At 38.9% G+C, this 16,053-nt stretch overlaps 1 protein-coding gene across 2 annotated transcripts; it reads right to left on the minus strand.

Annotated features, from left to right (window-relative positions):
* Positions 1 to 4,707: 4,707 nt before the first annotated feature.
* On the minus strand, positions 4,708 to 15,206 carry MRPS30 (mitochondrial ribosomal protein S30). 2 transcript variants are annotated; one of them, XM_046001080.1, is made up of 6 exons: positions 15,091 to 15,206; positions 11,507 to 12,332; positions 9,752 to 9,897; positions 8,337 to 8,442; positions 7,091 to 7,267; positions 4,708 to 5,070 (listed from the first exon to the last, which is right to left on the minus strand). In XM_046001080.1, exons 2-6 carry the CDS (start codon positions 12,090 to 12,092, stop codon positions 4,781 to 4,783), a joined length of 1,305 nt encoding a protein of 434 aa, XP_045857036.1. In that variant the 5' UTR covers positions 12,093 to 12,332; positions 15,091 to 15,206; the 3' UTR covers positions 4,708 to 4,780. The 2 variants fall into 2 exon arrangements, with proteins under 2 accessions (XP_045857036.1, XP_045857037.1); XM_046001081.1 differs by lacking the exon at positions 15,091 to 15,206 and having other exon boundaries at positions 11,507 to 12,616.
* Between the last annotated feature and the right edge of the window lie 847 nt (positions 15,207 to 16,053).

Here is a 16,053-nt window from a genome sequence, read left to right on the forward strand (position 1 = left end):
GCTCTGGACCCCTGCATGGAGTTTCTCTGAAACGTTTTGTTTCTTCCACAGACAGTTTAAGTTTTCTATCTTTACTTGATTTACTCTTATTTATATTTCTCAGGAGAAAGTGTCCAAATTTCCTATATGTAGTATTTTCTTATCCAGAGTTCACCATGTATATTACATCACCTTTTCCAATTTTAAGTGTTTTCTTTTCCCTCTTGATTAGATTTGCCAGAATATTATCTTTTACTTACACGGGAGAGCCTACAATATAGAACCAGTTACTGTATCTATTTGTCAATTCTGTTTTCTCTTCCGTGTCATCAACTTCTATATTTGCACTTTTGTTCTAATTTTCCTTATTCTTTTTAACTCTCTGACAAATGCTAATTTTTCTTATTTTATATAAACACATGGCATTATAAATTTACCATTAAGTAAACTGGCCAATGGGTTTCAGATCTACGACTAAAGAGCCGAAGATCTGAAGCTATTCCAGAGCGTTGGGGTTAATGTAGAATATGAAATCATCCATAGTACCTGGCTTGGTAAAACGTAACCCCGAGGCCACTGGGCGCTTGGAAGGTTTCCGAGAAGGGCTTAGGCCTTGGAATGCAGAGGCCTGCGGGACCACTATGCGGTAGGAATGCAGTGGGGGAGTTTGCCTTCCCTCAAGCTTTCTCATCCCGAACAGCTGCCCTGTGATCTAAGAGATGTATGCATTGTCCCTAAAGCTGTTGAGCAGAATTCGTAGAGCACGCTGATGAGCCCATCTTTCCGGTAACCAGACTCTTCTATTTTCTCTAAGACCCCTTGCCACATATCCCTTGCTTAAGAAACAGAGTGATAAAGACTTATGATCATCCTGAAGCACAAATAAAGGTAGAGCAAAGAAGAGCAAAGGGTCTTCCTCTCTGAGTGTTCACCCTCTTGCCTTCTCCCCTCTTTCACAGCAAGATTTCATCTGTCGATACGGGGATCGCTGGCCATTCCCAGCACCAGAGTTTTGAGATTAGTGAAAGTTTCTTTGAACTTCATGTTTTGTCTCTTTAAAAATATGTGGCTCTTTATATTCTACTCCATGTGTTTAACAGAAATACAGTTTTTCTCAGAGTATTAAAGCAAAGTCGGTTGACAGCTGCAGAGGGAAGATAGATCAAATTTATTTAGGGTTATAACCTGCAGCATCTTCACGTATCCCTAAGAGTAAATGTGTTTAGAATAACTCTGCCTGTAACCTACTAGCTTTACATGCAATTTATTACATTTTAGTCTAGCTTAAGTTTTATTTTTACAAAATGTTTTCTTGGTCAAAAACATCAATTTGTCAAGCAGAGGAAATGTCTAGATTATATAAAAATATATGTGACTAAAAATGAAAAGGCAAGTAAGATAGCTGTCATTTTTAGATTGCGATATAGCTCTGGGAATGTTTGATTATACACTGAATATTCTGTCCAGGAAAACTAATAGCAACTCTATAGTTATTTAGAAAGACACTTTTATTTTCAAATGATTACATGTTTCTGGCTAAAAACTATGTTAACAACTTTTAGATGTACTGTGATATGGATAGAATTCATAACCTATATAATTCTGGCTTTTAATCATTTCCTGAAGGGATGCCTGGGTGGCTCAGTAGGTTAAGCATCTGCCTTCAGCTCAGGTTATGATCCCAGGGTCCTGGGATTGAGTCCTGCAGTGGGCTCCTTGCTCAGCAGGAAGCCTGCTTTTCCCTCTGCTTGCTGCTCTCCCTGCTTGTGCTCTCTCTCTCTGACAAATAAAGTCTTAGAAAAAACAAACTCCTGAGACTTTCTATAGTTTAACCAATGATTTTGTACACAAGTTCTATCCCATTTTTAAAACTTTTTTCTAAGGTACCAATTTTTCTTAAGTCACTTTTATTAATTATTCCTTATTTTTAGTTACTCCAACTTAAGATTTACATCAACATTCCACATACTGATAACAATTTACAACATATTAATGACCTTTTAACACTGGAATTTTGTTTTTGCCCTGAACTGCTTATAATTAATACTGCTAACTCTGCTTTATGCTTAATTTTGTTTGGTATGACTTTGTGTACTCATATTCATTTTGTCTCTCCATTCATTGGTTCCTCCTATTATCATTTGCTAATCAACCGCAGTATTTTCATAAACTTATAAGTGACTTGGGTTCTGACTTTTTTTCTTCAATCGTTCTACATTGTGAATTATCTTGGCTGGTCTTAGATTTCTCGCTGTAAATTTCCTCTGGAAGTCTGACAGGGCTACCCTGTCTCCTAACGCTCAGTGTTATGCAGAAGTCTGAGCCCAGTTAGATTTTTGTTTCTTGGTAAGTAATTTTTGTTTTCCCCAACTGTTTTTAGGCCACATCCAACTTGCGTAAATGAAGTTACTGCCTATTTCCCAAGTACATCCTGCAGCTTTCCACCTTCACTCACAGTTCCACCCACTTACTGTCCTCTTGCTGGAAAATGCCATCTATCAAGAACCAATTCAAATGCTACTGTGCCAAGACACATTTTCAGAATTCACCCTGGTCAGAATTAACCCATCCTGTATCTAAATTTATGTCACTGTTGTACTTCTGTAGCACTGATATCTACAGCGTACTATTAAAGAGTATACACCAGAGTGGTTGTAAGAAAGTTCTGGAGTCAGATCTTCAGGGCTCAAATTTCAACCCTGCTGAATTCTAGCTATACGATCCTCAGTAAGTTATTGGGTTTTCTGTGCCCTGTTAACTCATCTGCCAAAGGGGAATAGTACTTAGCTCCTCGGATGTTTCTGATGATTAAATGAACTAATATACATAAAACATCTAGACCATGGGCGCCTGGGTGGCTCAGTGGGTTAAAGCCTCTGCCTTCAGTTCAGGTCATGATCCCAGGGTCCTGGGATCAAGCCCCGCATCGGGCTCTCTGCTCTGCAGGGAGCCTGCTTCCTCCTCTCTCTGCCTACGTCTCTGCCTAGTTGTGATTTCTGTCAAATAAAATATTAAAAAAAAAAAAATCTAGACCATGCTCTAGAATATAGTAAGTGCTGTGCAAGGTCCTGGCATGTATTATATGTATGTATGTACATATGTTGGATGTGTTCTCCATTTGAAATGAGAAAAATTAATACAAGAGAATGAAACAGGTGGTACCAGAGGTTTAAGTATTCAAAGGATGGGACAATTAAACATGAACAAGATATAATCAGCTTCGGGAAAGCAATGGTATTTCAAGTGAATCCTAAATATTTTCATTATATAGAATTTTAAAAGCACTTTCATATGCATTTAACCCTTGAACCCTGGGAGCAGAAATAAAGGATGGCAACTCAAACTGCCCCAGATGCAAAGAGTTAGAAAGTGAAAGCTGACTAAAAGAAATACCACTGTACTTGGAGCTTGGTGGTTGTTCTCTGTACATCTGCCTTTTTCCATCAAGAATGAATGGGGAAGCAATACACGGATTGAACAGATAGGACCAAAGGTAAAGAACAGTATTCTAAGCTTTGGAAACTGCTTAAATAAACAAATGGTGGTATGAAATGACACGGCTTTCTGGGTAAACTGAAAATAATGTGCTAAAAATGGAACACAGTACAGTGTCTTGCAAAGCAAGTCTTTGGCTGAACTGAACATCTTTCAGATGCTATTCCTTCAGTTTAGGAATCATGTATGGCAATAATCCCTAGGCTTCTAGCTGAGGATCGATCAATGACTGTGGCCTCTGTCTTGACAGACAGAGAGCAAGAGAGGGAAGTCAGGAGGGAAGGAAGGAAGAAAGAACAGAGATTATCTGTCATATGATTGTAGTACCTAATGGAGTGTTTTAAATATGCACAACAGAAGGTTATATAAAATAAAGAGTTAGTATGAGTACACAAAGGTAATTTGTTTTTCTCATTAAAAACGTTTTGAAGGAATCTTAATTCTCAACAAGACTCAACAATTTTACCAACTGAAAACTGATTTTGAAACATAGTGAACCTAAGTTTCCTCATCTTTGGGATAGAGCAAAACATGAATGGAAATATGTTAACATTGCTTTTTTTTCTTTTTCTTTTTTTTAAAGATTTTAAGTAATCTCTACACCCAACATGGGGTTTGAGCTTACAATCCTGAGATTAGGAGTTGCAGGCTCTACTGATTGAGCCAGCCCGGTACCCCCGGGTCAAATATTTATTGAGTACCCTGTGCCATGAGTTAGGTGCTGATACTAAACAACAGTCCTATACTTGGTAACGTTACCTCTGAGTGCTAAGAACATAAGTTGCATATAATTCATCAGTTATATTATTAATCATTTGTGAAATTGTGAAAAAGTCATTTAACTCCTCTGGGCCTTGGTTTCCTATACTTGCAAAATATTGTTCCATCAAGGATAGAACAGTTTTAAAGCAGTTTGAGCAGGACTCTGAAACTCTATATCATTTATCAATGAAAAAATTAAAAACAAAAAAAATATAACATGTCTACTTATTCTCAAACTTTTGAATTACTGTCCTTCCATTCCTTTCAAAATCACAAGCAACTAATACCAAGTTTTGCGGATAGCTCAACTGGTCTCACCAATTGGTCATGTATGAATAAAATTACCTTAAAATCAACATACTCTATTTAAAATTAAGTCTTTCAGTGTGTAGTCTGAGAAGAACGAGAGGTCGAAATCACAGGTTAACATAAGAAATATCGGTCTCAAAACAATGCATTTGACAAGTCTCATTATTAAAATTCCTTTTATTTTCCCTTAAGTGAAACTGAAGTGTTCCCAAAGCCCTGAATCAGTTATTTCTTCTTAGTTTTCCAACAGCTGTCTTTTGTCTTCTTTTGGTCTGTTCAGTAGAAAGCGAACTATCTGGAGTAGAACATCATCATTAAAACCTTTCACATCATTATCTTCAATTGTTTCATAAAGAGGCGTACTTAGTGTCCCCCAACATATATTTTTACGAGGGTTATTTTGATCAGCTTGTGCAGTCAGTGCCAAAGTATTTAACTGGTAGCAGAAAAAGGAAAAGTATTTTCCATCTGTGATCACGCCCTGAGAGACAAACGGCCGAGTAACATCTGCTTCACTCCAAAATCCTACAGAAAAAAGTTATACTGACATTTACACATAGAATACATTTTACCACAACGAAACATTTACACAGTAGAGGGTACCAAACATCCCCTAAAACCTAAATATCTTACCTACCAAATTCCTGAAGATCTCAAAAGTTTTCCTCATCTTCTCCATTCTAATCCTGTATTCTATTTCTGCATGAAAAATGATTTCCTCTCTTCTGATATCCCCAAACTCATAACATATTCTCAACAACTTTGCTCTCTAACAGCTTAACTCACTTCATCTAAAAAAAAGGCAGCAAGTTCTATCAATGCAGATCTCCCCTACATCTGGTACTAACTCTGTCCAAATACACTCATTTGCCCGGTACCAGTGGCATCTAGCACCCAATAACCATTACGGCCATTTACTTCACCAAAATCTAAAAAAAAACAAACCTTCAGGAAAAAAATGGATTTTCTAAGGATTGCGATCAAGTATGATAGACAAGTTCTATTCTTCCTTTACATATATTAAAATTGCCTTTATGAGCTGCTGTTATTTTGCGTTGTGTATCTTGTGTCATAGGTTCCAGGATGCCTTTAATACCTTTACTACTCGAATTTTCTGGCTACTTCTTGCTCTAGACTGACTGGCTTTTAAATCCCACTGCCAGGGCCAAGCATTAATATTCTTCCCTCATACATACTTTCTATCCGCCTTCATGAAGATAGCCAATGAATAACATTGCTAGCATTTGTAATTAAATATAGGAAAAAAGTAGCACTTCACTTTTAATGCAGAAACAGTGCCATTCTCATGTTTTTGTGAAAGATTCCTGTTTCTGCTTCTGTCTAATCCTATTCTGATTCTCTCCATTTAAGGAAAATATTGTGAGTAAAAGATTAAATCATATATATATAAATATACATTATATGTAAATATGTATATATTTATAAAGAAAATAGAGAAAGGGAGGGGGAGAATAATGGAGGATGAGATTAAAGGAACCCAGAGGCCATAGCTCAGAGGACTTTGAGAGCCCATTGTGAGGCATTTGGATTTTATTACAAAACCTGAAGTAATGAACTGTAAGTAACCAGATTGATCCTATGTGAGTTCTCAGGAGGAATTTAACATAGATTTAATTGTTTTCTAGGCTCACCCTTTTCCTCCGTGTGTGTGTGTGTATGGAGAGATTTTATATATAGATAGATAGATATAGATATATATACAAATATAAATATAAATATATACATATATATATGTATATATAAATTATTCCTTTAATCTCATCCTCCATTATTCTCCCACTCCCTTTCTTTATTTTCTTTAACACTCAAGGCTATTCCTATAGGTCTGGTCCTCATTCAAATGTCATTTTTTAGAGACCACCCCGAGTTCCTCCATTTAAATAAATTCGGCCCAATATCTCATTTATACCCACACAGAGTAAGTCATTCTATCCCTTATGTTATATTTCCTCTGTGCTATTACCACTAGCTACAAACACTACTTGTTTATTATCTTTTACTCTCCTCACTATAAGCTCCAAGACAGCAGGATCTCCCTGCCTCATTCAACATTACATCTCCAAGGCTAACACTGCTTGGTTACTAGAAAGAATTCACTATTTACTGAATGTCTAATAAACAATCTTTTAATCCATATCCTGGATATAGGCTTTAAAGATATTACATAGAATAATTGTGATTTAATCTAAAATTTAACCCATCAAAGCATTTCCTTTTCTAGCTTCAGAAAACTGCGATCATCTATAGTTTACTTAACTGGCTAGTCTTTCACCTGCTTGAGACCATCAGAAAAAAATTCATTCACACACAAAAGTGGTCAAAATAAAAGATCAAAATAACTATTTAAACACCACTTGCCAACTGCAAATGTAAACTATCTAATTATGAATTTTAAAACTATGTTTTGTGTTACTGCAAGTTTTCAAAATGTTAAGATTCAACCTACACCTAACCCAAAGCAATCACTAAATTCTTAAAATGTCACACATACCTTCCAAGAACAATGCCATAAAATTAGTTTTACCTTGATACATAGCTTGTGCTCCAGTCCAAGCAAAGAGGCTTGCAATAGCGTTAGCTCTAAAAACAACTTCTATCTGATCGGCGCAGTTCCGTTTCAAAAGCCTTTCCCTTTTCAGTTTGTCAGGTAACAGATGAAACTGTGTGTGACCGTAACAGAGTGGATCTGCTGTCTTTGAGCCTGAAGAGTAAAATAAAAACATTTCAGATGAAATCTGCACGTGAACATCTGGAGCACATATCCTTAGTCTCTGCTTCAAACCCTTCTTTCTCCTCTACCCATCCTGTAATCAGTATTCAAAATACACAAGTGGGAAGGTTGTTACTTGTTTCACTGATTATAATGAAGTTAAACTTCACGTGAAAGTAAATCTGCTATCATCAAGTTCACTATGATGACATAGGATAAGTCAAAAGAATATATGTAAAGCTTTCTTAAAATTCCCTATTATGTAGTTTTTTCAAACCTTTTATTCATCATTGGGAGCTATGGTATTTTGTCTTATTCTCCAAATGATACAAACATTTCATTAGTCTCCTTTTTTAATGTAATAATTACATACCTTGCTCCTAATTAAACAAAAAAAAATTTATACTGTATTTCCAGGTAAGGAAAATGAGAGACAATATTTCATGAAATGCTCATATTCCTGACTTTAGTAGTAAAGTAAATCTTTTCAACCCAAAGTTCCCACAATTCACACAGTAAGACTACAGTGATACAGAAGGCACTGATAAAATACATCTGCAGGACTAGTATAAAGCTGGTTTCTTAAAATCTTCAAGGTAGCTAGGAATTAACAGACAAAAGGACAGCAAAAGTATAAGCTACACAAGGCCAGACATCAGGCCTTATTCGTTTTTATATTCCTAACGGTTACCACAGTGTGTGGCACAAGCAGAAGACTTTTACAAAAAAGCCAACCACTGCCTCAAATCTGCCTCTGCACTGGTTCACTTCTGAAAAAGGAAAAATTACTTTTCTACATAATAAATCAACAAAACTTAATACCTAGAACTATTTTTTAAAGTTAAATGCTGCAAGTTCAGTAGAAACAAGTAAAATCTTTAAATGATGAGCTGAAAGAATATTTTTCTCCCAATTTTCAAACATATTACAACCACCTCAGATTATAAATTGTATTGCTTGTAAACTATCTGACCTCTTGGTCATCAAGAATTAATTATTTAAATATGCACAGGATCTTTTGGATACATTGATGGGAAAATATTTCAAAAGAAAAACTTACCAATAAATATGGTATTTTCATACTGTCGTTTGAATAATGGAAGTTTGTCTGGCTTACAAGTTATAACAGGGATTTCAACAGGTATAGAATAATCCAGCGGCACAAACTTCAAGAAAATGAAAAGTCATAAATGAATTCACAACAACACTAGGACTAATGTACATATTTTACTCACATTTTTTGCTTTTTTTTTTTTTTCCAAAGATTTTATTTATTTGTCAGAGAGAGTGAGAGCACAAGCAGGGGGAATAGCAGGCAGAGGGAGAAACAGCTCCCTGCTGAACAAGGAGCCTAATGTGGGACTCAATCCTAGGACCCTAGGATCATAACTTGAGCCAAAGGCAGACCCTTAACCGACTGAGCCACTCAGGCATCCCAACTCACATTCTTAATACACTTAAAAATCTTAAAATGAGATTTTTTTTACAAAATGATTTGGTAACACCACCATCTATTGATGGGCCAAATACAGCCAGCCACCTGATTGTACAAATAAGTTTAACCACAACACAGTCAGGCACATTCATTTATGTATGGGACATAACTGCTGTTACATTATTTAAGAACTAAGGTGAAAAGCTGCAACACAGATTTATGGTCCCCCCAAAGCCTCAGATATTTACTGTCTGGACCTTTAGAGAAAACATGTGCATGTGTCTGTATACAGCACTCAAAATATACTTATTTTCTCTGAAAGAACTATAAATATAAAAAATGATGAGCTTACAATTATAAAAATGCCTTGATTTATGATTAGGTAGTGTAATCTATGATCAATCACAACCATAACTATTATCAATTGTTTATATATATTTTTAAAGATTTTACTTATTTATTTATTTGAGAGAGAGCACAAGCGGGGTGGGAGGGTGGGACAGGCAAAGGAAGAGGGAGAAGCAGACTCCCTACTGAGCAGGAAGCCCACTGGGCTTGATCCCAGGACCCTGGCATCATGACCTAAGCTGAAGGCAGACACTTAACTGACTGAGCCACCCAAGTGCCCAATATTTTCAGAGTAAGAAAAAGAAAAGATTTGTACGGTCCTGAAAACTGATGCCTAATCCTGCTTAAAAATGATTACTTGACCTTTGAGGACTATACATACTGTAACAGGTTAAAAAGCTGAAAAAGAATTTCGGATGAGGGGCGCCTGGGTGGTTCAGTGGGTTAAAGCCTCTTCCTTCGGCTCAGGTCATGATCCCAGGGTCCTGGGATCAGGCTGTCTGCTCAGCAGGCAGCCTGCCTCCCCCTCTCTCTCTGCCTACTTGTGATCTCTGTCAAATAAATAAATAAAATCTTGGGGGAAAAAAAAAAGGGATCCACCCATAACTTGTTACTCTATTAAGCCCATTACCTAGGTGCCTATGACATTTCCTCATCAGATGTCAGCAGATATATGTGCAATAAATCCTTACCTCTGGGAGTTGTTTGGATATTCGAATCTGGTTGTGTGGTTTATCATTTATTTGGTATCGCAAAGCATCAACTCGACCTTTCCGATGACCCCTAGAAATAATTTCTTCACCTCGCAACCAGTAAAAGTGAACCGGGCGTTTACAATCTATCAAAAGATATTCAAAATTTTATTTAATCATTTAGATAAATTTGGTTATTATTAGAATACCAGCAATACAGAATTTAAGAATAATTGTGCAAATTAAAAATTATCAAAAATTACTCCTTGATGTAAGATAGAGTCTGGGTTATATGATGATTTAAGTTAAATGACTGACTTAAATATTACGTTCAAACATTTATTGTCTACTTGTGCCATCCATCATACAATAAACACTGTAACAGGTAAGAATAAATGTAACAGGAACATTACTCACCAGAAATAAAAAGTTTTTAGTAGGACTCAGAATTACTAAATCATCTTCACAATAACCCTCAAGGGTATGCATAGCTGTCGTTACCTCCACTTTATAGAAGAGTAATCTGGATCTTGACAAAGTCAAGTTTTTCTAAGCCAACAGGTGTAGTCAAAATCCAGGTTTCTCTGAAGACCACTTCCTTCCCAACTGAGACAGAAGTAAAGTAACATGCACACATACTACAAGACTCAGTGGAGCACAACATCTACAGTTATAATAACTGTAGATTAATTTAATAAATAATAAGACACCTACCAGGCAGCAGATATAAAGTAATGAATGCCTCAGAAACACTGATTTTTAATTTTTTTATTAATTATTATTATTAACATATAATGTATTATTAGCCCCAGGGGTACAGGTCTGTGAATCGCGAGGTTTACACACTTCACAGCACTCACCATAGCACATACCATCCCAATGTCCATAACCCAACCACCCTCTCCCAACCCCCTCCTCCCCGCAACCCTCAGTTTGTTTTGTGAGATTAAGAGTCTCTTATGGTTTGTCTCCCTCCAGATCCCATCTTGAGAAACACTGATTTTTAAAGCCGTCCATTAAATTTTCATGTCTCCACTGAGCAGTTAAAAAAGTTGCTGACTGGTTCCTGGGAAGCCCAAATGGCTAGGTTTTGAATCTGAGCTCCTACGAACCACCTACAGGCTCTCTGACCAGGTTCATTTTACCTTTCTGCACCTCAGGTTGGTTTTTCCATTTACAAAACAATATAAACGGCGTACCTACTATAAACGGTTACAGTGAGGATTAAATTGGTCGGCATACATAAAAATTTGAAAGAGGGCTTGGTACACAATAAGTACTGAGTAAATGTTACGTATTTAAATCTGTATCACTTTTAATGCTCACGCTTCTACGAGAAAGTACTATTACCGTAACTCTCATCTTAAGAATGAGAAAAACTGCTTTAACCTAAAAGAGGTTAATGAAGTGACGTACAGTCATTTTTCATTGGTGGAAGGGCCAAAAGCCAAGTTCAGGTGCGCCTCGCCCGCCGAGAGCCCCTTCTGACCAACACTGCTCTCCCATTCCACTTGGCCGGACCTTCACAACGCGGCGGAACCAAAGACAGAAGTCGTGGGAGGTGGTACGGCTAGTAAGTGGCAGCACCAGGCCCCGAGCGAACCCAGTCTGCAGATTCTTAGGGCAGGGACCGCTACTAAAGCTGGTGGCACCTGGCGAGGCGCGAAAGGCCTAGAATAGAATGAACGACGCAGAAAGAAAGAAATGAACAGTTCCCGCACCTTCCCCGCCCGGCGTCGCAGCCCCAAGACTCACCGAGGGTGGCGCTGGCCAGGGCAGGGTTGTGTGCACCGAGCAGGCCCATGAGGGTGGCCACCAGCTGATCCAGGTACGGCGAGGCGAGAGCCTCGCGTTCCTGATAGAGGGGAGGGCGCCCCTTGCGCCGCAGGTAGAAGTGCTCCTGCAGGAGACAGTCACACGCGGCGGCACGCAGGGCCGCTACGTCTAGGGCGGGCGCGGGCTCGGCGAGCTTGTCTAGCGGCGGCGGCAGGCCCGACAGGAACGCGGTCTTGGTGAAGTCCTGATACCAGCGGTCAGCGTTTAGGGCGAAAGTCTGCGGATAAACCACGTATTTCATGAACTGCATCTTGGTGAGGATTCGCAGCTTCTCGTCCACCGACTCAGCCGCGTGCACCGTTGCCTGCCACCGCTCCACTCGCCGCTGCCGTGCCGCCTTGCTCTTGGCCGTCAGGGAGGCCACAATCGGCGGGTAGCGCGCGACGGGGGCCGCCGTGACACCGGGGCCGGTCACTTCTGGACCCGTGACGGCGGCTTCGGCTGCAGTGTGCAATGACAGCCCCGGCCCGCGGAGCGCTAGCCTCCAACACCTGGCCGCCGCCATCTTTGCTTGGGTTGCAGACCCAGAGGTTAATTTCAGGGAAGGTCGCGGCTCTCTTGCGTAAGGACCAATCGGAAGCGGAATTTGAGCCAGGCTTGGGCAGGCCGATTCTCAGTGGGCCTGAGATTCGTTGCGTCATTCATTTTTCAGCCAATCAGATCCGTTCTCCAACTTAGTTTCCAGCGCCCCGGAGGCTCTGTACACCTAAGGCCAAATTTGAGTGCCTGTAGTTTTTCCGCAGACCTGGGTGGGAAGAGTGGGGATTCCTGTTGCTGCCACCTAGGCTGCTCTTCCGACCTCGACGCAGACCTCTTGCCCAAAATCATTTAGGAATGTTCTGCACCGGAAGCTCTAGCCCCCTAGTTAAACCCTAGTTAAATTTACTGGTTTCACTTGGGCGTAGCACATCCCACTTCTTGTCTTAGTTCCTGCGGTTGAAATTTATTGAAAATGTCGTTCTAACATGTTTTATTGCTAATACATTATTTTTAAAACTATGCATCACTCATAGATCACCACTGCTAATCTTTGGGGAAAAAAATTCCATATGGTAATTGATACATAAATAATTTGACACATAAATAATTTCCCCTAATTTACAATACGTTAGTTGGATTTAACTGGGAAAAAAAAACACAGTAATTTAAAAAACGGGCGTCTGGGTGGCTCGGTCTTTAGGCATCTGCCTTTGGCACAGCTCATGCTCCCAGGGTCCTGGGTTCCAGCCCCGCATCCGGGTCCCTGCTCAGCGGGAAGCCTTCTTCCATTCCCTCTAGTTGTATTCCCTCTCTCGCAGTGTTTCTCCCTGCCAAATAAGTAAACTCTTAAAAATAAATAAATAAATAAACCTAAGAATTGTGTTTAAATTTTGCTTTGTATTAAAACTCTGTATTTCTGGGGCGCCTGGGTGGCTCAGTGGTCAAAGCCTCTGCCTTCGGCTCAGGTCATGACCCCAGGGTCCTGGGATCGAGCCCCACGTCGGGCTCTCTGCTCGGCAGGGAGCCTGCTTCCCTTCCTTTCTCTCTGTCTGCCTCTCTGCTTACTTGTGATCTCTGTCTGTCAAAAAAAAAACAAACAAACAAAAAAAAAAACCTCAGTATTTCAACATGAGTTGATTCCTACTAATCTTTCAGCAACTTGAAGAAAGGAACTGTTATATTTTAAATCCTCAGCAATCATTCAATACCTGTACCTAGTGGGTAATCACTAAATACCTGCTGAAAAAGACACCTGAATTTCTAGAAATTTAAGCTCATTTCAGATAATCTAATTCATTGACTCACTCTTCTATTACTGCTAGGAACTGGAAAAGTACTTATTTGGATTTATTGCAATAATTCTCGAGGGTATTGAAAACCAAACATTTGTTGCTAAAAAAGAAGTTATAACTTAGGTGTACTTTATATTAGAAATGATGATGCAATTTAACTATGAAGTTGCATGTCTATTAAACTGACATTTAGAAATACCTACTTCAGGGGCGCCTGGGTGGCTCAGTGCGTTAAGTCTCTGCCTTCGGCTCAGGTCATGATCTCAGGGTCCTGGGATCGAGCCCCACATCGGGCTCTCTGCTCGGCGGGGAGCCTGCTTCCCTTCCATTCTCTCTGCCTGCCTCTCTGCCTACCTCTGATCTCTGTCTGTCAAATAAATAAATAAAATCTTTAAAAAAAAAAAAAAAAAAAAAAAAAAAAGAAATACCTACTTCAGATCATTACAGTATCTTCTGTGAGAAGTGACTAGCACATTCTCAAATACCCTTTTGACACTAATACTACAAAAGGAAGGCATAAGAGAGTTAAGATCTTTAAACCTTATTCAGTATTTCAAAGAGAAAAATGAGGTGCTCAATGTTATGTAAATTGAAGTGACACTTATTTGTGTGAAAAAATAATAAATATATTTTTAGAGAATGTATCACAAAAATCCTAGCTCATTAATTGTAGTATTCTCATATCATTCCAGCCTAGATTTTAGGATCAGAAATCAGAACAAGAGGCCAATTAACACTGTAAGCCAGAATGCTCTTTTCAGAAGTTGCTTTTATACTTTCTTGGTTAATGGATCAAAATAATTTCAATTTATCCAATATTTGCTGATTATCAATATTATGAACCAAGGAGGGAGGCCCTGCGAAAGGAAAGAGCTTGCTTAGTGAAGGATGGGGCAGGACAGTATAGTATGAACACAAGAGCATATATACATTCATATAGTAAGAACACACAAGCATTCTTGAGAAAGAATCAAGCCAGGACCGTGGAGAAAAGCCAGCATTCTTTCTAGTATGATCCAAAACTTCTATGTTACACACAAAGAAAGAAATATAAAGCTGAGTCATACAGCATGGTAAGACCAGTATTGGAACCGAAACGCAGGTTATCTTCCTGTTAGTTTTATTCAGTGAATGATTGTTTCATGCATTTTATGTGGTAGGGAGTGAACCAAGTGCTCAGGATACTCAGTGAACCAGACAAAAGCTTATGCTCTAAGAGAAGGAAACATGCAATACAACATGAAAAAAATAATAATATGATTTATTAGAAGTGGGGAAATGCTATGGAAAAGAAATAGGACAGGAGAAGTAAGATCATCAACGCCGCCTGCAGAGGGAGGGCTTGTTTGCAGTTTCAAGTGTATGGTCAGAGTAGTGCTCATGGAAAAGATGACACCACGGAAAAGGGCTGAAGGAAGTGAGGGAGTGACTGGTGCCAATATCTAGAGAAAAAGGATTCCAGCAGGCAGAACAGCTAGTGCAGAGGTGCCGCGATGGGAACACACCTGGTGGGTTCAAGAATAGGAAGGAGGCCAGTGTGACTGAGGGAAATGGTAGATGTGGAGCGTAGTAGGAAATGGCATGAGGAAGAAAAGGAGCCAGAATTTATAGGTTCCCAGAGGCAACTTCTAGGATTGTTAGGGCTCTTAAGAGTCTGAGAGGAATAGGAAACCATTAGAAGATTCTACTCAGAAGGAGTTCATAGTATGACTTAGGTTTCAAAATACTTACTCCATGTATTAGGTAGTTTGGGTGCTGAAACAACAGAAATTTACTTTCTCCTGGTTCTAAAGGCTGGAAGTCTGAGATCTGGGAGCCAGCATGGTGGGGCTCTGGTGAGAGTTCTCTTTCTGGCTTGAAGAAGGCTGCCTTCTTGCAGTGTCTTCACATGCCAGAGAGAGTCTGAGCTCACTCATATCTCTTATGATAAGGTGAGAAGTTTATTAGATTAATGTCCTAACCACATGACCTCATTTGACCTTAATGACTTTCCATCTTCTGGAAAAATTAACTCCAAGTGGATCAAAGACTTAAATTTAAACATAAAATTATTAGGAAAAAAACAAGAGAAGAAAATCTGTAGGGGCTAGGGCTAGGCAAAGGGCTCTTAGAGTTGACCAAAAGCATGATCCATAAAAGAAAAATTAATAAATTGGGCATCATCAAATTAAAACTTTTGCTTTGCAAAATACCCTGTTAATACCCTCAGTGAGGATGGCACTCGTTGTAATGAGCACTGGGTATTGTATGTAAACGATGAACCACTGAGTTTTATTTCTGAAACCAATATTGCGCGGTTAACTAACTAGAATTTAAATTAAAAATTTGAAAAAAAATCCATAAAAACACCCTGTTAAAGGATGAAAAAGACAAGCTGTAGTTGTGAGTGAAAATAATTGCAAACCATATATCTGACAAACAACTGGTATCTGGCTTTGTCACTTCACTTTCACTTTCCTTATTTAGTCTAGATTAATGACACCACTTGACAAGTTTGCGACAGGGATATATGAGGTGACATATGTAAATGATATGCAAAACAACATTTGCTGAGCATCAAATACTTTATATATGGCAATGGTTTTAATTTCCTCAGCAACATACGTTAAATCAGAGCACTGATCTTTGTGAGAGGTAAGGGATTTGCTCGAGCTCTTAAGTTCCAGAACCAGCACTAAACCATGATTTCTGACC

Source organism: Meles meles, chromosome 3, assembly GCF_922984935.1.
Source record: "Meles meles chromosome 3, mMelMel3.1 paternal haplotype, whole genome shotgun sequence".
NCBI lineage: Eukaryota > Metazoa > Chordata > Mammalia > Carnivora > Mustelidae > Meles > Meles meles.

What these genes read in the sequence shown, in the direction of transcription:
- MRPS30 (XM_046001080.1), bottom strand. Translation starts at nt 12,092, where the DNA reads ATGGCGGCGGCCAGGTGTTGGAGGCTAGCGCTCCGCGGGCCGGGGCTG. An exon ending in TGAAAATACCATATTTATTG is followed by an intron (nt 7,268 to 8,336) that starts GTAAGTTTTTCT and finishes TTTACTCTTCAG; the next exon opens with GCTCAAAGACAGCAGATCCA. An exon ending in AGCACAAGCTATGTATCAAG is followed by an intron (nt 5,071 to 7,090) that starts GTAAAACTAATT and finishes TTTTTTCTGTAG; the next exon opens with GATTTTGGAGTGAAGCAGAT.